General features: G+C 68.3%; 3 protein-coding genes across 3 annotated transcripts; 2 read left to right on the forward strand and 1 right to left on the reverse strand.

Annotated features, from left to right (window-relative positions):
• The first annotated feature begins 1,134 nt into the window (after nucleotides 1–1,134).
• RTN2 (reticulon 2) lies at nucleotides 1,135–5,291 on the forward strand. Its single transcript, XM_030969629.1, has 7 exons — nucleotides 1,135–1,145; nucleotides 2,131–2,340; nucleotides 3,224–3,353; nucleotides 4,064–4,133; nucleotides 4,533–4,579; nucleotides 4,693–4,751; nucleotides 5,212–5,291. The coding sequence occupies exons 1-7, from the start codon at nucleotides 1,135–1,137 to the stop codon at nucleotides 5,252–5,254; spliced, it is 570 nt and encodes a 189-aa protein (XP_030825489.1). The 3' UTR covers nucleotides 5,255–5,291.
• Nucleotides 5,292–8,023: 2,732 nt separating this feature from the next.
• On the forward strand, nucleotides 8,024–12,394 carry FOSB (FosB proto-oncogene, AP-1 transcription factor subunit). The gene is made up of 4 exons (XM_030969631.1): nucleotides 8,024–8,152; nucleotides 9,633–9,920; nucleotides 11,011–11,118; nucleotides 11,924–12,394. Exons 1-4 carry the CDS (start codon nucleotides 8,024–8,026, stop codon nucleotides 12,392–12,394), a joined length of 996 nt encoding a protein of 331 aa, XP_030825491.1.
• A 2,293-nt stretch (nucleotides 12,395–14,687) lies between these two features.
• On the reverse strand, nucleotides 14,688–20,912 carry EXOC3L2 (exocyst complex component 3 like 2). Its single transcript, XM_030969632.1, is given in 11 exon segments — nucleotides 14,688–14,919; nucleotides 15,626–15,747; nucleotides 16,469–16,505; nucleotides 16,507–16,616; nucleotides 16,828–16,950; nucleotides 18,028–18,163; nucleotides 18,249–18,356; nucleotides 18,878–18,978; nucleotides 19,172–19,282; nucleotides 19,869–19,983; nucleotides 20,755–20,912. Coding segments are annotated over 11 exon segments (1,236 nt in total). The 5' UTR covers nucleotides 20,796–20,912.
• Between the last annotated feature and the right edge of the window lie 709 nt (nucleotides 20,913–21,621).

A 21,621-nucleotide genomic window follows, 5' to 3' on the forward strand; every position in this document is an offset into this window, starting at 1 on the left:
ACAAAGATATCGGGGGCCTCGGTACCGGGAGGCGCCGGGGATGGCGGGAACCGGGACTTGGAGGCACCGAGAGCCCCGGGAACGGGGGAACCGGGAACGGGAGCAGCGGGAACGGGGGGGACCGGGAACGGGGGGACCGGGACGGGGGAACCGGGGACGGGGGAACCGGGGACGGGGGACCGGGAGGTCCCGGGAGGGGCGGGGGGCGCGTCCGGGGGTCCCGGCTCAAACCCGGGGCTCCCGTTTGTCCCCCCCGTGTCCCCCCCAGAGGAGGCTCCGTCCACGGCCTCCAGCACACCGGACTCCACCAAGGGTGAGCGGGACCCGAAAAGCCCCAGATTTACCCCAAAAGCCCCAAAACCCAACCCCAACCCCCCCAATTTACCCCAAATCCCCCAGTGAACCCCAAAAGCCCCAAACCCCCCCCCATTACCCCCAGATCCCCCCCAAAGTGCCCCCAAAGCCCCCCGAAGCCCCAAACTCCCCTAAACCCCCCAACGAACCCCGAACTGCCCCAGCCCCCTCCCCAAACCCCCCAAACCCCCTAAACCCCCCAATCAACCCCAAACTGCCCCAAACCGCCCCCCAAACCCCCGACCCCCCAAACCCCCCCCCAATCAATCCCAAACCCCCCAAATTATCCCCAAACCCACCCAACGTACCCCCAATTCCTCCCAAACGCCCCCTCAAAGCCCCCCAATTTCCCCAACCCCCCCCAATTTCCCCCAACCCCCCCCCAATTTACCCCAATTCCCCCCATTAGGCGGCCCCGAGGACCCCCCCCCTTTCCCGGAGCTGCCGGAGGAGCCCCCCGAGGAGGAGGAGGAGGAGGATGAGGATGATGAGGATGGACCCCCCCGGGCCCGCCCCTCCCCCCCCCGCGAGCTCACCTTCTCCTACATCGCCTTCGGGGGAGGGCGGAGGGGCGCCCACCCCCGCAGGTCGCGCCCCTCCCCACGCCGGACCCTCCCCCCCCCCCCAGAAGGGCCCCGGGGACCCCCGACCCCCCAAAAAGGAGCGGGGGGGCCCCGGAGCCGCCCCTCCCCCACCCCGAAAATGGGGGGGCGAGGAGCGGCCGGGGGGGGGGGAGGGGCGAGGAGGAGGAGGAGGAGAGACCCGGGAGGAAGGGTGAGGATGGGGGAGGGGTCTGGGGGATTTGGGGGATTTGGGGGGTCCCAGGGGGAAATTTGGGGTCCCTGGGGGGGATTTGGGGGGTGTGGGTGGATTTGGGGGTCTGGGGGGATTTGGGGGTCCCTGGGTTCCCCGGGCGGAACTGGGGGGGTTTGGGGGGTATTTGGGGTCCTTGGGGTTATTTGGGGGGGGGGTTGGGGGTAATTTGAGGACCCCCGGGGGTATTTGAGGGGTATTTGGGGGTTTTTGGGCCCCCCCGGGGGTATTTGGGACCCCCAGCCCCCCCTTTACCCCCTCCCCCCCCCATTTTCCCCCTCCCAGCATCCCCCGCGCCGCTCCCTTCCCCCCCGCCAGGGGGCGCCCCCCCGGAGCCCCCCCGAGCCTCGGCCCCGCCCCCTCCTGCTCCTGACCAATCAGCGAGCGCGGCGGGCGCTGACGGACAGGGTGAGCGGCCAATGGGAGCGCGGGGGGGCTCCGGTTTCGGGGAGGGGTCGCGCCGCCCCCCGGCGCCATTGGAGGGTTAAAAATAGGGGGTGACCCCCCCAAAATAACCGCGGGCCCCCCAGAATAACCCCGGGAGGGACCGAGCGGGACATGGAGGGAACTGGTGCGGACGGGGGGCAACTGGGGGGGACTGGGATAAACTGGGGGGGACTGGGGGGAACTGGGAGGGACTGGGAAAAACTGGGGGGGACTGGTAAACTGGGGGATAGGGGACTGGGGGGGCACTGGGAGGGACTGGGATGGACTGGGATAAACTGGGGGGAACTGGGGGGGAACTGGGATAAACTGGGGGGGACTGGGATAAACTGGGGGGGACTGGGAGCGAATGGGAATTGAACTGGGAGAAACTGGGAATCATTGGGAGGGCACTGGGAGGGAGTGGGGGGAACTGGGATAAACTGGGGGGCACTGGAGGTGACACTGGGGGCACTGGGGTGACGCTGGGAGCGCTGGGAGGCGACACTGGCGGTGACACCGCTGTCCCCGTGTCCCCAGTGTGGGAGCTGCTGCTCTGGCGCGTCCCCCATCGCTCGGCGCTGGCCTTGCTGGTGTCACTGGTGTCACTGGGAGCCCTGTCCCGCTTCAGCGCCATCGCCGTGCTGGCTCACGGGGCGCTGGCCGTGCTCGCCGTCACCGTCCCCCTGCGCCTGCGCCAGGTGGCCCTGAGCGCGCTGAGGCCGCCGCCCGCGGAGAGCCCCAGAGCAGGTGAGCGACACCTGAGTGTCCCCTCGGTCAGTGACACCTCAGTGTCCCCCCCTGCCACCCCCAGTGTCCCCTCGGTCAGTGACACCTCAGTGTCCCCCCTGTGTCACCTCCAGTGTCCCCTTAGGTGAGTGACACCTCAGTGTCCCCCCCCGTGTCACCTCCAGTGTCCCCTCGGTCAGTGACACCTCAGTGCCCCCCCCGTGTCACCTCCAGTGTCCCCTTAGGTGAGTGACACCCCAATGTCCCCCCCCTGCCACCCCTCTGATGTTGGGAACACCCCCAGTGTCCCTCAGGTCAGTGACACCTCAGTGTCCCCCCCTGTCACCCCCAGGGAGATCAGGGCGGTCCTGGTGCCTTTGTCCCTCTGTCCTTCTGTCCCTCTGTCCTTCTGTCCCATGACACTGTTCCTGTCATTGTCCCTGTCCCCATGGCTGTCCCCCTGATGCTGTCCCTGTCCCTCTGTCCTTCTGTCCTTGTCTGTGTCCCCATCGCTGTGCCCCTGTCCTCACTGTCCCTGTCCCGTCCCTGTCCCCATCCCTGTCCCCATCCCTGTCCTTGTCCTTCTGTCCCCATCACTGTCCTCATGTCTGTCCCCAATGCTGTCCCCGTGTCCCCAGGAGGACAGAGCCCCTCAGCCAGGAGCAGCAGCAGCACTGGGCGCACAGTGACCGTCACCCTCCTCTTCCTCCTGTGTCCCTGTCCCTGTGTGCTGTCCCCGTGTCCCCAGTGCTGTCCCCGTGTCCCCAGTGCTGTCCCCAGCGCTGTCCCCGTGTCCCCAACGCTGTCCCCGTGGCTGTCCCTATGTGTGTCCCCGTGTCCCCAGCGCTGTCCCCGTGTCCCCAATGCTGTCCCCGTGTCCCCAGCGCTGTCCCCGTGTCCCCAGGGCGCAGCCATGGTCCCTGAGCCAGGAGCAGCAGCAGCGCTGGGCGCGGGGCCTGGCCCGGCACTCGGTGGCGGCCGCGCGAACCCTGACGCGCCTGTTCCTCGTGCACAGCGTGCCCGAGTCCCTCAAGGTGACAGCGGAGGGACACTGGGGACACTGGGGGGCATTGGGGACACTGGGGACATTGGGGACCTGGGGGGGCATTGGGGACATTGGGGACACTGGGTGAAATGGGGGGCATTGGGGACACTGGGGACATTGGGGGGAATGGGGGGCACTGGGGACACTGGGGGGAATGGGGGGCACAGGGGACATTGGGGACATTGGGGACATTGGGGGGTGTGGGAGACATTGGGGGTATTGGGGACATTGGGAGGCATTGGGGACATTGGGGACATTGGGGACATGGGAGACTTTGGGGGGTGTGGGAGACATTGGGGACACTGGGGACACTGGGGACATGAGGGACGTGGGGGGCATTGGGGATATGGGGGGCTGTGGGGGACATTGGGGACATTGGGGACATGGGAGACATTGGGGGGTGTGGGAGACATTGGGGACACAGGGGACATTTGGGGGGTTTTGGGGACGTTGGGAACATTGGGGACGTGAGGGCCATGGGGACATTTGGGACACTGCGGACACAAGGGGGTGTAGGGGACCCTGGGGGACATTGGGGGACATTGGGGACACTGGGGGACTGTGGGGACATTGGGGACACTGGGGGGCACAGGGCCCATTGGGGACAGCGGGGGGCACGGGGCGCTGTGGGTGGCACGGGGGGTGGCACTGCCGGTGACAGTGACAGTGACAGTGACAGTGTCACCTTGGTGGCCGCAGTTCGCCTTCCTGTTCTACCTGCTGACCTACGTGGGGGCCGCCTGCAACGGGGTGACACTGCTGGCAGCGGGTACGAGAGGGGACACCGGGGACACCGGGGACACCGGGGACACCGGGGACACTGGGGACATCATCAGGGATTGGGGACGGGACATCATCAGGGATTGGGGACACCAGGGACACCGGGGACACCGGGGACACCAGCAGGGACTGGGGACACCGGGGACACCAGCGGGGACACTGGGGACACTGGGGACACCAGCAGGGACTGGGGACACTGGGGACACTGGGGGGGTTGGGGACACTGGGGACACCGGGGACATCGTGGGGATTGGGGGGATTGGGGACATTGGCGGGGTTGGGGACATTGGGGGACACTGAGGGGACACTGGGGACATTGAGGGGATGATGAGGGGACACTGGGGACAGTTGGTGACCCCAGGTGTCCCCACAATGTCCCCCCGCCCAGGTGTCATCAGCGCCTTCACCTTCCCCGTGCTCTACCGGCGCCACCAGGTACGGCCACAGCCCGGGTGACACCTGAGGGGACAGCCGAGGGTGGCACTGCCACCACAGGGGGGTGGTGGCACTTCTGTCTGTCCCCACATGTCCCCAAATGTCCCCACCAGGCCCAGATCGATCAATACCTGAGCCTGGCCCGGGGCCACCTGAGCCACCTGCGAGCCAGGTGAGTGTCCCCAATGTCCCCCCAATGTCCCCCCAATGTCCCCAATGCCCCCAATGTCCCCAAATGTCCCCAATGTCCCCCCAATGTCCCCCCAATGTCCCCCCAATCCCCCCAATGTCCCCCAATGTCCCCCAATGTCCCCAATGTCCCCCAAGTGTCCCCCCAATGTCCCCCAATGTCCCCAATGTCCCCAAATGTCCCCAATGTCCCCCCAGTGTCCCCAATCCCCCCAATGTCCCCCCAATGTCCCAAATCCTCCCAATGTCCCCCAATGTCCCCAATGCCCCCAAATGTCCCCAATCCCCCCCAGTGTCCCCAATGTCCCCAATGTCCCCCCAATGTCCCAAATGTCCCCAATGTCCCCCAATGTCCCCCCCCAAATGTCCCCCAATGCCCCCAATGTCCCCCCAATGTCCCCCAATGTCCCCAATGTCCCCCAATCCCCCCAATGTCCCCGCAGGGTCCTGGCCAAGCTGCCAAGTGCCAAAGTGAAGCCGCAGTGACACCGCTGTCCCCGCCCCGAAGTGACAATGAGGAGGGGGGCGTGGCCATTGGAGGAGGCCACGCCCCCTTCGTGTCCTTTTTCCCCTCCCCCCCCATCCGTGCGGGGGGAGGGGCGACAATTTAATAAAAACTCTTGTGACAAACGGGTGACAATGTGACAGTGTCCCCCCCGATGGCCCCAAATGTCCCCCACATGTCCCCCGATGTCCCCAAACCCCTCCAATGTCCCTAATGTCCCAAATTTTCCCCAAATTTCCCAAAATGTCCCCAAAGTCCCCAAATTCCCCCCCCCCCGTGAAAAGCGCGCGAACCAGGCGCCTCAAGCCCCGCCCCCTCCTGCTTTGACCCCGCCCCTTCCCCGTCCCGATTGGTCGCCGGCCCGGCCCAGGCTCCGCCCCCGTTGCCATGGCCGCGGCCGTTGCCGCGCGACGTAAACACGGGACGCCGGACGTGGTGACGTCACCGGCGGGGAACGCCGTAACCGGGGAGACCCGCGCGGTGTTTACCGGGACGGGAGCGCGGGAACCGCGGGAAAACGGGGCGGGGAAAAACCCCGGGAACCGGGCAGGGACCCCCGGGACCCCCGGGACACCGAGAGCCCGGCCGGGACCCCCGAGAACCGGACAGGGACCCGCGGGACTCTCGGAACGGGGCTAAGACCCCCGAAAGCTGACCGGGATCCCCGGGAACGGGACCGGGACCCCCGAGAACCGAGCGGAACCCCCAAGAACGTGACTGGGACTCCCGGGACACCGGGAACGGGACTGGGACCCCCGGGACGCCGGGAACGGGGCTGAGACCACCGAGAACCGACCAGGACCCCGGGAACGGGACTGGGACCCCCGAGAGCTGACCGGGACCCCCGGGACCCCCGGGAACGGGACTGGGACCCCCGGGACGCCGGGAACGGGGCTGAGACCACCGAGAACAGACCAGGACCCCCGGGAACGGGACTGGGACCCCCGAGAGCTGACCGGGACCCCCGGGACCCCCGGGAACGGGACTGGGACCCCCGGACGCCGGGAACGGGGTTGAGAACACCGAGACCCCGGCCGGGACCCCCGGGATCCCGGGACCGGGACCGGAACCCCCGACAGCGGGACTGGGACCCCCGGTAACGGGACTGGGTCCCCCGAGAGCCCCGGTACACCGGTGACGGGACCCCCGGTCCGTGCCGGGCCCGGGACCACCGGGAGCCGCCGGAGGGGGCGGGGCCGGCGCGGGTGAATGAACGGCTGACCCCGAGGGCGTGGGAACCGCCCCCGCCGGGGGTGCCCACGGGGCCGCCGTGACTCAGCGCCGGTTCCCGCCGGTGACATCAGCGCCCGGTGCGCGGCCCGGGGCTGCGGGGGGACCGCGACCCCCCGGGAGCCTCCGGAACCCCCGGACCCCCGAACCGGGACCCCCGAACCGGGACCCCCGGAACCACCGAAACCCCGAACCGGGACCTCCCCGGTACCAGGAACGGCTCCAGCCGGAGCCGGTACCGGGAGAGGCCCCGGGAGTACCGGGGGGCATTCCGGGGGTCTCCCGGGGGAGGTCCCGGGGGTTCCTCAAAGACACCGGGGGGTCCCGATGGCGGAGCCGGGGGATCCCCGGGGGTCACCGGAGGTCCCGGGGGCTCCTCGGGGACACCGGGAGGTCACGGGGGTCCCGGGAGGTCACCGGGGGAAGCACCGGAGCGGGGTACCGGCAATCCCCGGTGGGATCCCCGGTGGGTCGGGGGTCCCGGGGGTCTCCCCGGGGCATTCCCGGTGCCCGGTGCCGCCGCCCGGGACGCTTCGGGCCGTTTCTAGAAGCGGCGGCCGTTCCCGTTTCTATTAATACGGGCGGGCGGCGGCGGCGGCGGCGGCGGCGGCGGCGGCGGCGGAGGGAATCCCTGTGACGTCATTGCTAGGATACCAAACAAACACTCCAGACAAGCCCATATATGGCTAATTGCGTCACAGGAACTCCGGGGGGGCGGGGCCGGGGGATCCCCCGCGTTCCCGGCCCTCCCCGGGGCCTCTTAACGGCGGCGGCGGCGCCGGGAGCCGCAAACGGCGGCGGGCACCGAGCGCGCGGAGCCCGCGCGGCCCCGGCGGCCTCGGGGGGGTCCCGGGGGTCCCGGAGCGGCGGCGGAGGGGGGCGTGACGTCAGCGCAGGGGGGCGTGGCCCCGCCGTATAAAGCGGCGGGGCTGCCGTGAGCCCGTTCATTCATAAAACCGGACAGCGGGGCGAGCGGCGGGAGCGTCACCGGCGCCGGGCCGAGGGGATTTACCGGAGCTCGGCACGGATTTACCGGGGCTCGTAACGGAAAGGGAGATTTCCTTGTACCGGGACAACTTTTGGGAAAGCGCCGGGAGTTTTTTGTAGCGGAGCAAGCGGAGCCGGTCACGGATGGAGCGGGGCGCGTGAGGGGGGTTTTGGAACGGACAACCGGAGATCGGAGCGGACGGTACCGGAGCGCGGCACGGACGGTACCGGAGCTTACAGCGGACAACCGGAGCTCGGCACGGACGGTACCGGAGTTTATAGCGCACAACCGGACACGGCGGCGCTCGGCACCGGCGACAGGGAGCGCGGCACGGACGGCACCGGAGCTTTTAGCGCACAACCGGAGCGCAGCACGGACACACCGGAGCTCACAACCGCTTAACCGGGGCACACCGGACACTCACCGGAGCCTGACCGGAGCACCGAACGGGACCGAACCGTGATGCCGCCGGTGCTAACGGCGTGACCCCGCAGCTTTGTGGCGGCGGGGCGGCCCCCGCGGCCCCGGGGCCATGTTCCAGGGGTTCCCCGGGGACTACGACTCGGGCTCCCGGTGCAGCTCGTCGCCCTCGGCCGAGTCCCAGTACCTGTCGCCGCTCGACTCCTTCGGGAGCCCCGCGGCCGCCGCCGGGGCCGCTCAGGTGAGCGCCGGGAGCGCCGGGAACGGGAACCGGGGGCGTGAGGATGAGGAGGATGAGGAGGATGAGGAGGAGAAGGGGGGGAGGATGAAGGAGAAGAGCACCGGGGGGCGGGGCCGTGCGTAAGCCGCGCGCAGTGACGTCGCCGGCGGCGGTGACGCGGCACGCACGCACGCACGCAGAGCGCGCGGGTTATTTTTGGGGTGTCCCCCTCCCCCCCCCTTTTGTCCCCTCCCCCCCATCCAGCGCGAGGCGTTGCCAAGGGAGACGGTCCATGGACACGCCCCCCTCGGGACGGGCACGCCCACTTTGAGACGAAACCACGCCCATATAAGCGGGTTGAACGTGGGCTAGGCCACGCCCACTGGCGGAGATGGGCACGCCCCCTCTGAGCCTTGGCCACGCCCCCTCTGAGCCTAGACCACGCCTCCTCGCGGATCTGGGGGCTCGGGGGGTCCCCAAAGGGTGGCGGTGCCACCTGGGCGCCCTCGGGGTCCCCTCCAGGGCTCGGATTTTGGGAGGGGCGACCCCCAGATCCCTCCCCCAGCCCGAGATGGGTTTGGGGTCCCTGGGGGTGACCGGGACACGAGGGTGTCACCCGTGGGTGACACGGACATGAGAATGTCACCTGTTGGGGTGACAGGGACACCGGGTGTCCCCCGCTGGTGGCAGCGCTGTCCCCAAGCCCAGACACCCCACGGGAGGCGACAGTGACCCCGCTCCGCGGGTGACAACGCCACCCTCGTCTCGCGGGGACGGGACGGCGACAGCGCCGTGGACCCGGGGAGGGGACAGGGGTGTCCCCAGCGGTGTCACCGCTGTGCCCCGTGTCCCCTCATGTCCCCCCGTGTCCCCAGCGGTGTCACCGCTGTGCCCCGTGTCCCCTCATGTCCCCCCGTGTCCCCAGCGGTGTCACCGCTGTGCCCCGTGTCCCCGCATGCCCCCTCCCCAGCGGTGTCACCGCTGTGCCCCGTGTCCCCGCAGGAGTGCAGCGCCACCCGCTCCTCCCGAGGGGACACCGCGGTGTCACATCCCGGACCCGGGGGATGACAGGGCTGTCCCCAGCGGTGTCACCGCTCTGACCCGTGTCCCCTCGTGTCCCCCCGTGTCCCCAGCGGTGTCCCCGCTCTAACCGTGTCCCCAGCGGTGTCACTGCTCTATCCCGTGTCCCCAGCGGTGTCACCGCTCTGACCGTGTCCCCCGTGTCCCCAGCGGTGTCACTGCTCTAACCGTGTCCCCAGCGGTGTCCCCGCTCTAACCGTGTCCCCCCGTGTCCCCCGTGTCCCCAGCGGTGTCACTGCTCTATCCCGTGTCCCCCCGTGTCCCCAGCGGTGTCCCCGCTCTAACCGTGTCCCCAGCGGTGTCACTGCTCTATCCCGGGTCCCCCCGTGCCCCCAGCGGTGTCACTGCTCTATCCCGTGTCCCCCCGTGTCCCCAGCGGTGTCCCCGCTCTAACCGCGCCCCGTGTCCCCGTGTCCCGCAGGAGTGCAGCGCCCTGGGGGACATGCCCGGCTCCTTCGTGCCCACGGTGACGGCCATCACCACCAGCCAGGACCTGCAGTGGCTGGTGCAGCCCACGCTCATCTCCTCGGTGGCGCCGGGGGCCGCCATGGCCCAGCCGCCCCCGCAGCCGCCCCTGGACCCCTACGAGCTGCCCGGGCCCAGCTACGGCGGCCCCGGCATGGGCGGCGGCGGCTTCGCGGCAGCGCCGGGACCGAGCCCCGGCAGAGCCCCCCGAGCACGGAGGGCGCGGCGCGGCCGGGAGGAGACGGTGAGGGGGACAGAGGGACGGGGGACAGACAGGGGGACAGAGGACAGGGAGACAGAGGGAGACGGGAGGGGGGACAGAGGGGGGAAGGGGACAGAGGGACAGACAGAGGGACGGGACAGACAGAGGAGGACAGGGGGGACAGAGGGGGACAGAGGACAGGAGACAGAGGAGACGGGGAGGGGGACAGAGGGACGGGGGACAGACAGGGGGACAGAGGGGACAGACGGGGGGACAGAGGAGACGGTGAGGGGGACAGAAAGGGGGACGGGGACAGACAGGGGGACAGAGGGACAGACGGGGGACAGAGGGACAGGAGACAGAGGAGACGGGAGGGGGACAGACGGGGGGACAGAGGGACAGGGGACAGGACAGGGGGGGACAGGGGAGACGGGGACAGAGGGGGGGGGACAGAGGGGGACAAGGGACAGATGGGGGGACAGAGGGACGGGGGACAGACAGGGGGGACAGGGGACAGACAGGGGGGACAGGGGGACAAACAGGGGACGTGAGGGGGACAGAGGGACAGGGGGACACAGGGACAGACAGAGGGACAGAGGGACAGGGGACAGACGGGGGGACAAAGGGACAGGGGACAGACACCGGGACAGGGGCCAGACAGGGGGACAGGGGCCAGACAGGGGGACAGGGGGGACGGAGGGGACAGGGGGGTGGTGGCAGTTTGGGGGCGTGGAAATGGAAGGAGATTGAGGGGCAGCCCAGGTGGTGGCACCTTGGGGACACCAGGAGTGACAGGAACCTGTGTGACATTCCAGCTGATGGCACCTTGGGGACATGGGGGGAGCTGGGGACATCATGAGAGGCAGGAGACTGAGGGACAGCCCAGGTGGTGGCACCTTGGGGACACTGTGAGTGACAGGAACCCGAGTGACATTCCGGGTGGTGGCACCCTGGGGACAGCACCCTTGCTGACCCCCCCGGTACCGATGACCCCGGTGGGATTTTGGGTGCAGCCAGCGGGATTTGGGGCCGGGGAGTGACAGGGGTGACACCGGGTGACACCGGGTGACATCAGGGTGACACCGGGTGACACCGGGTGACACCGGGTGACACTGCTGTCCCCGTTCCGCAGCTGACCCCCGAGGAGGAGGAGAAGCGCCGCGTGCGGCGGGAGCGGAACAAACTGGCGGCGGCCAAATGTCGCAACCGGCGCCGCGAGCTGACGGACCGGCTGCAGGCGGTGAGTGCCGGCGCGGCGCTATCGCGACATCAGTCACCGCCAGGGGTGGCATTCGAGTGACACTATCGCGACATTATCGCGATAGCAATCACCGCCAGGGGGCGGCATTGTCCTCAAGGGCCCGCAGAGGGAGATGGGGACAGGAGTGTCCCCAGAGAGGGCGGCCGTGTCCTCGGAGTTGGGGACATTTGGGGACATTTGGGGACATCAGGAGGGGGCAGCGGTGTCACCAGTGGTGGTGGCGATGTCCTCGAAGTTGGGGACATTTGGGGACATCAGGAGGGGACAGACGGGCACCCAGAGATGTCCCCTGACCTGGGGACATCCGAGGGGACAGGACAAGGACAGCGCCATCCACGGGGACAGGGGACAGATGGACACTCAGGGGACGTAGGAGGAGCCTGAGGGATGTCCCCGAGTTTGGGGACATCTGAGGGGACACCCAGGGACACTTGGGGACACCGCCAGGTCCCTGATGGCGCTGTCCCCAGGCTTGGGGACATCCCAGGGATGGACACGCAGTGACACGGGAGGGCCACAGGAGGGCGACAAAGACCCTGGCGACGCCCAGGGGGACGCGGGGACGCCGCAGGGACCCCGGGGGACACTTGGGGACACCTGAGGATGTCACCTGGTCCCTGATGTCGCTGTCCCCAGACTTGGGGACATTTGAGGGGACACCCAGGGACACTTGGGGACACCGCCAGGTCCCTGATGTCGCTGTCCCCAGACTTGGGGACATTTGAGGGGACACCCAGGGACACTTGGGGACACCGCCAGGTCCCTGATGTCGCTGTCCCCGCAGGAGACGGACCAGCTGGAGGAGGAGAAGGCCGAGCTGGAGTCGGAGATCGCCGAGCTGCGCAAGGAGAAGGAGCGCCTGGAGTTCGTGCTGGTGGCGCACGCCCCCGCCTGCAAGGTCCCCTTCGAGGACATCGGCGCCACCGCCGCCATGGCCGTCCCCGCTGTCCCCTCGGTCCCCGTCTCCTCCGAGGTGAGCAGCCCGGGCAAGGCTCCGCTGTCCCCGCTGTCGCCGCTGCCGTTGTTCCTCCTCCCGCAGGGTCCCTTCCCCACCGCCTGCTGGGGACCCCCTAACGCGCCTCCCCCCGCGTTTGTGTCCCCCCACCCAGAGGGAGCCTCCTCCTCCTCCTCCTCCTCCTCCTCGTGCGGAGCCTCGCACCAGCAGCGGAGCGGCGGCGGCGGCGGCGGCGACCACCGGGGCTCCTCCTCCTCCTCCTCGGACTGCCTGAGCTCCCCCTCGCTCCTCGCGTTGTGAACGGGGCGAGGTGGCACTTGGTCACCTCCGCGTGTCCCCTTTGTCACCTCCGTGTCCCCCTCGGGGGGTCCCTGGACCTCCAGGTGGCACCTGGAGGTGTCGCCTCCCACTTTGTCACCTCCGCCGGTCCTCGGGCTGCCTGAGCTCCCCCTCGCTCCTCGCGTTGTGGCCGGGGGCAGGTGGCACTTGGTCACCTCCGTGTCCCCTCGGGGCTCCAGGGGTCACTGTCGCCCCTGCAGGTGTCCCCTCCAGGTGACCCCTCCAGGTCACCTCCCACTTTGGCACCTCCGTGTCCCCCTCAAGGGGCTCCAGGGGCCACCTCCCCCCGCTCCAGGTGTCCCTTTGGGGTCCCCCCCTCCTCAGAGGTGCCACTTTGTCACCTCCATGTCCCTTTCTGGGGGTTGCTGACCCTCCAGGTGACACCTCCAGGTGACACCTCCGGGTGACACCTCCGGGTCACCTCCCGCTTTGTCACCTCCTCCTCCTCCTCCTCCTCCTCCTCGGGCTGCCTGAGCTCCCCCTCGCTCCTCGCGTTGTGACCGGGGGCAGGTGGCACTTGGTCACCTCCGCGTGTCCCCTTTGTCACCTCCGTGTCCCCCCGAGGGGCTCCAGGAGCCGCCTCCACATTCTCCAGGGGTCCCTTTGGGGTCCCCCCCTGCTCGGAGGTGTCACTTTGTCACCTCCATGTCCCTTTCAGGGGGTCCCTGGACCTCCAGGTGCCACCTCCAGGTGTGGCCCCGTGTCCTGCCTGTCCCCTCCCCCCCTGTCCCCTCCCCTGTCCCCTCCCCCCTCGCTTGGCCTTGGCTCCGCCCCCTCCCCCCGTATATAAATCTATTTTTGTTGCGCGGGAGATGTTTAATTTTTTATTATTAATTATAACGAGGATAATTATTGTTCGTGCCGTGTTCGTGCCCCCCCCCGGGGGTCGCGCCCCCTCCCCCGGTCCGTGCTCGTCCCCCCCCGCCCCAAACGTGGCCAATAAAAGCTTCCAGCGGCTCCCGCGGCTCCCGAGGGCCTTTTTGGGGAATGGGGGGAGATTTTGGGGAATGGGGGGAGATTTTGGGGAGGGGGTGGCTAAGGGGGGGGGACGGTGGGGACAGAGGGGATGGCGCGGACACGGGGGCAGAGGGGACAGCGGGGACAGGGGGACAATGGGGACACGGAGCTCTTGGGGACACGATCGTGGGGACACGGGGACAGAGGGGACTTGGCCCCGTTGCCCCACCCACCTGCCAATCAATGAAAAATGGGTCGGGCTGAGGCCACGCCCCCTTAAAGCCACGCCCCTCTGTTCGCCTGCAGTCCCGCCAGTGACCGCCAGGGGGAGCGCGGGGAGAGAAGCGGGGGGGGCGCTCAAAGTTTGGGGGCATTTCCCAGTTTGGGGAGAAATTTCCCAGTTTGGGGGGCATTTCCCAGTTTGGTGTCGATTCTCTCCCAGTTTATGGGATTCCCTTCCAGTTTAGGGACTCCTTTCCCAGTTTAGGAGATCCTTTCCCAGTTTATGGGATCCTTTCCCAGTTTAGGAGATCCTTTCCCAGTTTATGGGATCCTTTCCCAGTCTGGGGACTCCTTTCCCAGTTTAGGAGATCCTGATCCCAGATTTCACATTTCTTTCCCAGTTTATGGAATTCGCTTCCAGTTTGTGGGATTCTCTCCCAGTTTTTGGGATCCTCTCCCACTTTATGGGACCCGTCCCCAAGTGTCCCCAAACTGTCCCAGACTGTCCCAGACTGTCCCAAAGTGTCCCCCCCGTCCCCCCGTCCGGCGCCCCCGGTCCCTTTCCGGCCGCTGCCGCTTCCGCCGCCGCCGCCGGGCCGGGGCTGACCCGGTGCCCCCGGCCCCGCTCCCGCCCTCGGGCCCGGTTATTTCGGTTATTTTTAGCTGTCGCCGCTGTCGCCTCTTCCTGCCCGGATCCCGATTTATTCCTGACCCGGGGACGGGGGGGGGACACGCCCAGGTGTCCCCTCCCCCACCCGAAGTGTCCCCAGGGCTGTCCCCAAGCCCGACAGGACGCCCGGGAGGGGACGCAGTGGGGAATTGTCCCCAAAGTGTCGCCTTGTCCCCGCCACGTCCCCTTGTCCCCGCAGGGTCCCCAAGCCCTTTAAGCACCGTCATTTGTCACTGCGACTCATCCATTTGTGTCCTGCCTCTGTCCCTTGCGCAGGGTCCCCAAGAACGAGACCACCACCGTTAATTTACAGCGTCATTTGTACACTGGGCCGAACTGGGACGAACTGGGCCGAACTGGGCCGAACTGGGCCGAGGGGACTGGGGGCGTCCCCAGCCCGGGGGGTCACGGGGGGGTCCTGGCGGGGCTGCGGCGCGGGAGGCGCGGGAGGCGCAGCTGGAACGGGAGGCAGCGCACGGGGCGCGGCGCCGCCAGCTCCGCGAAGAACGTTCGGGACCGGGGGGGCCCCGGTTCCGGTTCCGAGCCCCCCAAGTCCTGCAGCACCCCCAGGATCTCGCGGCGGGGGCCCTGAGCCCGCAAACCCCGCGCGTCCAGCAGCGCGGCCACGTGTCTGCGCCTGCGGGGACAATAACGGCGACAGCGGGGACAGCACCGGGGGTCAGCGGTGACAAAACCCCCCCGGAGCCCCGGTGGGCGCGGATTTTGGGGTCCGTCACCTCCAGGGTGAGCCCTGCCCCGATTTTCGGGGTCCCAGCCCCCAGATTTCTGGTTTAAGCCGCCCAAATCCCCCCCTAGCCCCATGGCTGTCCCCAGGGCTGTCCCCACGCGTGTCCCCGCTCCCCCGGGACACCGGGACCGGGGAGGGGCCGCTGGCGCTCGGCCGGGGCCGTTTCCCGGCGGCGGGAACGGGGCGGGAGCTGCCGGGAAGGGCCGGAGAGGCCGCGTCCGGTCCAAGCCCCGCTCGGGTCCCCCCGCGGGAGCGCCGCGTCCTGCCCGGGGCCGCCGGGGCTGCTGGCGAGGGTGTGGCACCCCCGCGGTGTCACCTCCCCGGTGCCACCCCCTCAGTGTCACCCCCGCGGTGCCACCCCCGCGGTGTCACCTCCCCGGTGTCACCCCCTCAGTGCCACCCCCGCAGTGCCACCCCCACGGTGCCACCCCCTCAGTGCCACCCCCTCGGTGTCACCCCCGCAGTGCCACCCCCCGGTGTCACCCTGCTGTCACCCCAGTGCCACCCCCTCAGTGCCACCCCCACAGTGCCACCCCCACAGTGCCACCCCCGCAGTGCCACCCCCGCGGTGTCACCCCAGTGTCCCCAGACCCACCGGACGTCGGGGAAGTCCCTGGCCAGGGCCCCGACCTCCATCTGCAGCGCGGCCGTGTCCTCCAGCACCAGCAGCTCCCGCAGCCGCGGCACCACCGAGTCCAGCCAGGGCGACGCCGAGTCCTGCGGGGCGGTGGGGACACCTCGGTGGCCGGGGGGGCCGGGGGGGCCGCGCAATGTGGCGGCGGTCACTGTCCCGGGGTGTCACCCAGCATGGCACCCAGCCATGTCCCACGGGTGTCACCCAGCATGGCACCCAGCGATGTCCCATGGGTGTCACCCAACCCAGCCATGTCCCACGGGTGTCACCCAGCATGGCACCCAGCGATGTCCCACGGGTGTCACCCAACCCAGCGATGTCCCACGGGTGTCACCCAACCCAACCCAGCCATGTCCCACGGGTGTCACCCAGCATGGCACCCAGCGATGTCCCACGGGTGTCACCCAACCCAACGATGTGCCATGGGTGTCACCCAACCCAATGATGTCCCATGGGTGCCCAACGATGTCCCACGGGTGTCACCCAACCCAGCCATGTCCCACGGGTGTCACCCAGCATGGCACCCAGCGATGTCCCACGGGTGTCACCCAACCCAGCCATGTCCCACGGGTGTCACCCAGCATGGCACCCAGCAATGTCCCATGGGTATCACCCAACCCAGCGATGTCCCACGGGTGTCACCCAACCCAGCCATGTCACGGGTGTCACCCAGCATGGCACCCAGCGATGTCCCATGGGTGTCACCCAACCCAGCGATGTCCCATGGGTGCCCAACGATGTCCCACAGGTGTCACCGCCACGTGCCGCCCCTCCCAGCCCCGCCAGGGGTCCCGGGGGTCTCACCAGGCGCGTGAAGAGCTCGCGGAGCTGCCGGGCCTCGTCGCCGAGCACGTCTGGCCGCGCTCCCCCCCGCGCGGCACACCAGGCGCCCCTGCAGCAGCGGCCGCAAGTACTCGATGAGCACGCGGCGGTGCAGCTCGCTCACCAGCACCTGCGCGGGAGACAGGTGTCATCACCTGGAGCCGCACCTGGTGAGGTCACCGTGCCCACCTGGTGTCCCCAGGTGTCCCCAGCTGCCCCCAGGTGTCCCCAGCTGTCCCCAGGTGTCCCCAGGTGCCCCCAGCTGTCCCCAGGTGTCCCCAGGTGCCCCCAGCTGTCCCCAGGTGTCCCCAGCTGTCCCCAGGTGTCCCCCCGTGCCACACCTGGTGCGGCTCGGGGTGCAGCGGCCGCAGGGTCTGCGCGAAGCCGGTGACGAGCATCACGATGGCGTCGAAGGCGTCCGAGCTCGTCAGCCACTTGCGCTTCATCAGCTTCCCGAAGTGCGGCTGGGGGGACACGGGGACGTCACCGCGGTGGCACCCGGGCTGGCACCCGGCGGTGGCACCGGCGACGATGGGCACCGTGTCCCACGGGTGCCACCAACTCAACCCAACACGCAGCGATGGCCATCGTGTCTCACAATTGTCACTCGGTGGTGGCCACCGTGTCCCAGTGTCACCAACCCAACACCCAATGACGGCCACCACGTCCCACAGTTGTCACCCAACCCAAGGGCACTGATGACCACCACGATTGTCACCAACCCAGCACCCCGTGATGTCCCACAGGTGTCACCAACCCAGCACCCAGTGATGGCCACCATGTTCCACAATCGTGACCTGGTGATGGCCACCTCGTCCCACAGTTGTCACCCAACCCAGCATCCCGTGATGTCCCACAGGTGTCACCAACCCAAAACCCAGTGATGTCCCACGATTGTCACCAACCCAAAACCCAGTGATGTCCCACAGGTGTCACCAACCCAGCACCCAGTCACGGCCACCACATCCCACGATTGTCACCAACCCAGCACCCAGTGATGGCCACCTTGTCCCACGATTGTCACCAACCCAGCACCCCGTGATGTCCCACAAGTGTCACCCAACCCAGCACCCCATGATGTCCCACAGGTGTCACCAACCCAAAACCCCGTGATGTCCCACAGGTGTCACCAACCCAGCACCCAGTGATGTCCCACAATTGTCACCAACCCAGCACCCCATGATGTCCCACAGGTGTCACCAACCCAGCACCCAGTGATGTCCCACGATTGTCACCAACCCAGCACCCAGTGATGTCCCACGATTGTCACCAACCCAAAACCCAGTGATGTCCCACGGGTGTCACCAACCCAGCACCCAGTGATGTCCCACAATTGTCACCAACCCAGCACCCCATGATGTCCCACAGGTGTCACCAACCCAAAACCCAGTGATGTCCCACGATTGTCACCAACCCAAAACCCAGTGATGTCCCACAATTGTCACCAACCCAGCACCCAGTCACGGCCACCACATCCCACGATTGCCACCAGCCCAGCACCCGATGACGCCCTGGCTGTGCCCTGCCGGCGCCGCTGTCACCTTGAGCTCCTCGAGGAGCCGCCGGGTGAGGAGGTGGCCGCAGGCGCGGGTGACCCTGTCCAGCGCCGCGTGCGCCTGCCGCCGCGGCTCCTCGCTCTCGGCGCGCCCGCACTGCGCCAGCCGCTCCGCCAGCGCCCTGCCCGGGGCACACCGGGGACACCGAGGTGACGTCGGGGCTGCCACGGCCCCTGGGGCGCGCCCGGGGCCGGCGGGGGCCTCACCTGAACGGGGGGCAGCAGTTGGCCAGGGCGATGGCGCGGCCGGGGGCGGCGTCGGGGGGCGGCAGCTCGCCGGGGCTGTCCAGGAACCGCTCGACCTTGCGCTGGAAGCTGGCAGGGGACAGCGGTGTCACCAAGGGGTGGCGGCGCTGCCCGGGGGGACAGCCAATGCGGGGGACAGGGGGGTGTGGCTTTTGGGTCACCTGGCGTGTCCCTGTGTCCCCGTGTCCCCAGGGTGTCCCCATGTCCTGTCCTGTGTCACATCCCAGTGTCCACATGTCCCTGGGGTGTCCCCAAGGCAGGTGTCCCCAAGGTGTCCCCAGGTGTCCCCAGGTGTCCCACCTGTGTCACATCCCAGTGTCCCCAGGGTGTCCCCAGGGTGTCCCCAGGTGTCCCCAGGTGTCCCCAGGTGTCCCCGGGGTGTCCCCAAGGTGTCCCCCAGGGTGTCCCCATGTCCATCCTGTGTCACATCCCAGTGTCCACATGTCCCCCGGGGTGTCCCCAGGGTGTCCCCAGGTGTCCCCAGGGTGTCCCCAGGTGTCCCCACCTGTGTCACATCCCAGTGTCCCCAGGTGTCCCCAAGGTGTCCCCAGGTGTCCCCAGGTGTCCCCAGGTGTCCCCAGGTGTCCCACCTGTGCAGGAAGGCCACCAGCACTCCCAGCAGGCTGTGCGCCATCTCCCGGCCGAACTCGGGGGTCACCTGGGGGGCTCGGTCCACGTGCGCCCGCAGCAGCTGTGGGGACAAGGCCACCGTGGGGACAAGGCCACCGTGGGACAAGGCCACCACGGGTGTGGGGACACGGCCACGGTGCCCCCTGGGCCATGGTGACACCGCCACTGCCACAGAGTCCCCTGAGCCCCCGCTGTCCCCTCATGGCTGTCACCGCAGTGTCCCCAGATGCCACCCCAGGGGGACAGGGACAAACCCCGGTGACACGCGTGGCCAGCCCGTCCTCCATGTCCTGGCTGGTGACATCCTCGGGCCACCTGTCCTCGCTGAGCTGCAGCTCCTGCGCCACGGCCACCTCCACCTTGGCCTGGCAGGGGACACCGGGGGACATCGTGGGGACACCGGGGTCCCCAAATGTCCCCCCAATCCCCCCAATGCCCCCAATGTCCCCAAATGCCCCAATGCCCCCAATGTCCCCAAATGTCCCCGATGCCCCCAATGTCCCCCAGTGTCCCCAATGTCCCCAAATGTGCCCCAATGCCCCAATGCCCCCAATGTCCCCCAATGTCCCCAAATGTCCCCAATGTCCCCCCAATGTCCCCCCAATATCCCCCGATGTCCCCAATGTCCCCAAATGTCCCCCAATGTCCCCAATGTCCCCAATGTCCCCAATGCCCCCAATGTCCCCAATGTCCCCTCAATATCCCCGATGTCCCCAATGCCCCCAGTGTCCCCCCAATGTCCCCAATGTCCCCAATGCCCCAATGCCCCCAGTGCCCCCAATGTCCCCCCAGTGTTCCCAATGTCCCCTCAATATCCCCAATGTCCCCAGTGCCCCCAATGTCCCCAATGTCCCCTCAATATCCCCGATGTCCCCAATGCCCCCAATGTCCCCCCAATGTCCCCAATGTCCCCAATGTCCCCAATGTCCCCAGTGTCCCCAATGTCCCCACCTTGACCGCAGCGATGCAGGATCTCTCCAGGTCCCTCTGGGTGTCGGGGGGCAGGAGGGGCCCCAATTCCTGCGCCCGCAGCAGCGCCCCCACATCGGGGTGCCCCAAAACCTCCCTGCGGGACATTGGGGACATTGGGGACATTGGGGACATTGGGGTATCTCACCTGGTCTAGGAGCGGATTTTGGGGTTTTCCCGTGCGTCTCACCTGGGAGAAGCATTACTGAGGGGCAGATTTGGGGGTTCCCAGGTGTTTTACCCAAGCTAGAAGTGGCTATGGGGCAGATTTTGGGGCTGGCATTGCCATGGGGCAGATTTTGGGGTTCCCAGGTGTTTTGCCCAGGCGGGGCATTGCCATGGGGCAGATTTTGGGGCTGGCATTGCTATGGGGCAGATTTTGGGGTTCCCAGGTGTTTTGCCCAGGCCGGGCGTTGCCATGGGGCAGATTTTGGGGTTCCCAGGTGTTTTGCCCAGGCGGGGCATTGCCATGGGGCAGATTTTGGGGCTGGCATTGCCATGGGGCAGATTTTGGGGTTCCCAGGTGTTTTGCCCAGGTGGGGCATTGCCATGGGGCAGATTTTGGGGTTCCCAGGTGTTTTGCCCAGGTGGGGCATTGCCATGGGGCAGATTTTGGGGCTGGCATTGCTATGGGGCAGATTTTGGGGTTCCCAGGTGTTTTGCCCAGGCCGGGCGTTGCCATGGGGCAGATTTTGGGGTTCCCAGGTGTTTTGCCCAGGTGGGGCATTGCCATGAGGCAGATTTTGGGGCTGGCATTGCTATGGGGCAGATTTTGGGGTTCCCAGGTGTTTTGCCCAGGCCGGGCGTTGCCATGGGGCAGATTTTGGGCGCTTTACCCGGTCCAGCAGCGCATTTCGGGCCGTCTCACCTGGGGTACGCGTTGCTGTGCCAGTCCAGCAGCAGGTACATCTCGCCCACGTCCAGCGGCCTCTGCGCCAGCGCCCGCACCTGCTGTCCGAGCGCGCGGTGGTAGCCCCGCGCGTAGACCCGCAGCGCCCCCCACTCGGGGGGGTACTCGGGGGCCACGCGGCTCCTCACGACCCCCAGGTCTCCCACCACGCGCGCCGCCAGCGCCGCCAGCCGAGCCCCGAGCCCGCCCGCCGGCGCCACCTGCGCCAGCCGCTCCCCGGCCGCCTTGGCCACCGCTTCGTGCCAGCGCCTCCGCAGCCCCCGCGGCCGGCCCGGGCGCGTGCCCGGCGGGCACCGCGCGTCCGCCGCCTCCTCCTGCTCCAGCACGGCCACCACGGCCCGCAGCGGGGCCAGCGCGGCCGGCGGCGCGGTCACCGACTCGGCCACCACGGCCCAAAGCTGCGCCAGCAGCGCTCGGTACAGCAGAGCCACGTCCCGGGCTCGGCGGCCGCCAGCGGGGACCGGGGACGGCGGAGGAGGAGGAGGAGGACGGCGGGGAGGAGGAAGGGGACGCGGGCAGCGGACGCGGGGAGGGAGGGCGCGATGGGGCCAGGGAGCACTCGGCCTCCAGGGCGATGATCTGAGCGTCCGCGGCCACCAGGTGCCGGCGCTGGATGAGCTCCAGGATCTCCAGCACTGCGGGGACAGCGTGGGGACACGGCGGTGGCACCGGGGGTGGCACCTGGCACCGCGGGCACGGGGCCACCTGGTGTCACCATCCCCGTGTCCCCTGTCCCTACGTCCCACCGCCTTGTCCCCGTGTCCCCAAGTCCTCGTGTCCCTTGTCACCATCCCCTGTCCCTGTCCCTCTGTCCCCCCCTCATGT

The sequence above is a fragment of the Camarhynchus parvulus genome, unplaced genomic scaffold (assembly GCF_901933205.1).
Source record: "Camarhynchus parvulus unplaced genomic scaffold, STF_HiC, whole genome shotgun sequence".
NCBI lineage: Eukaryota > Metazoa > Chordata > Aves > Passeriformes > Thraupidae > Camarhynchus > Camarhynchus parvulus.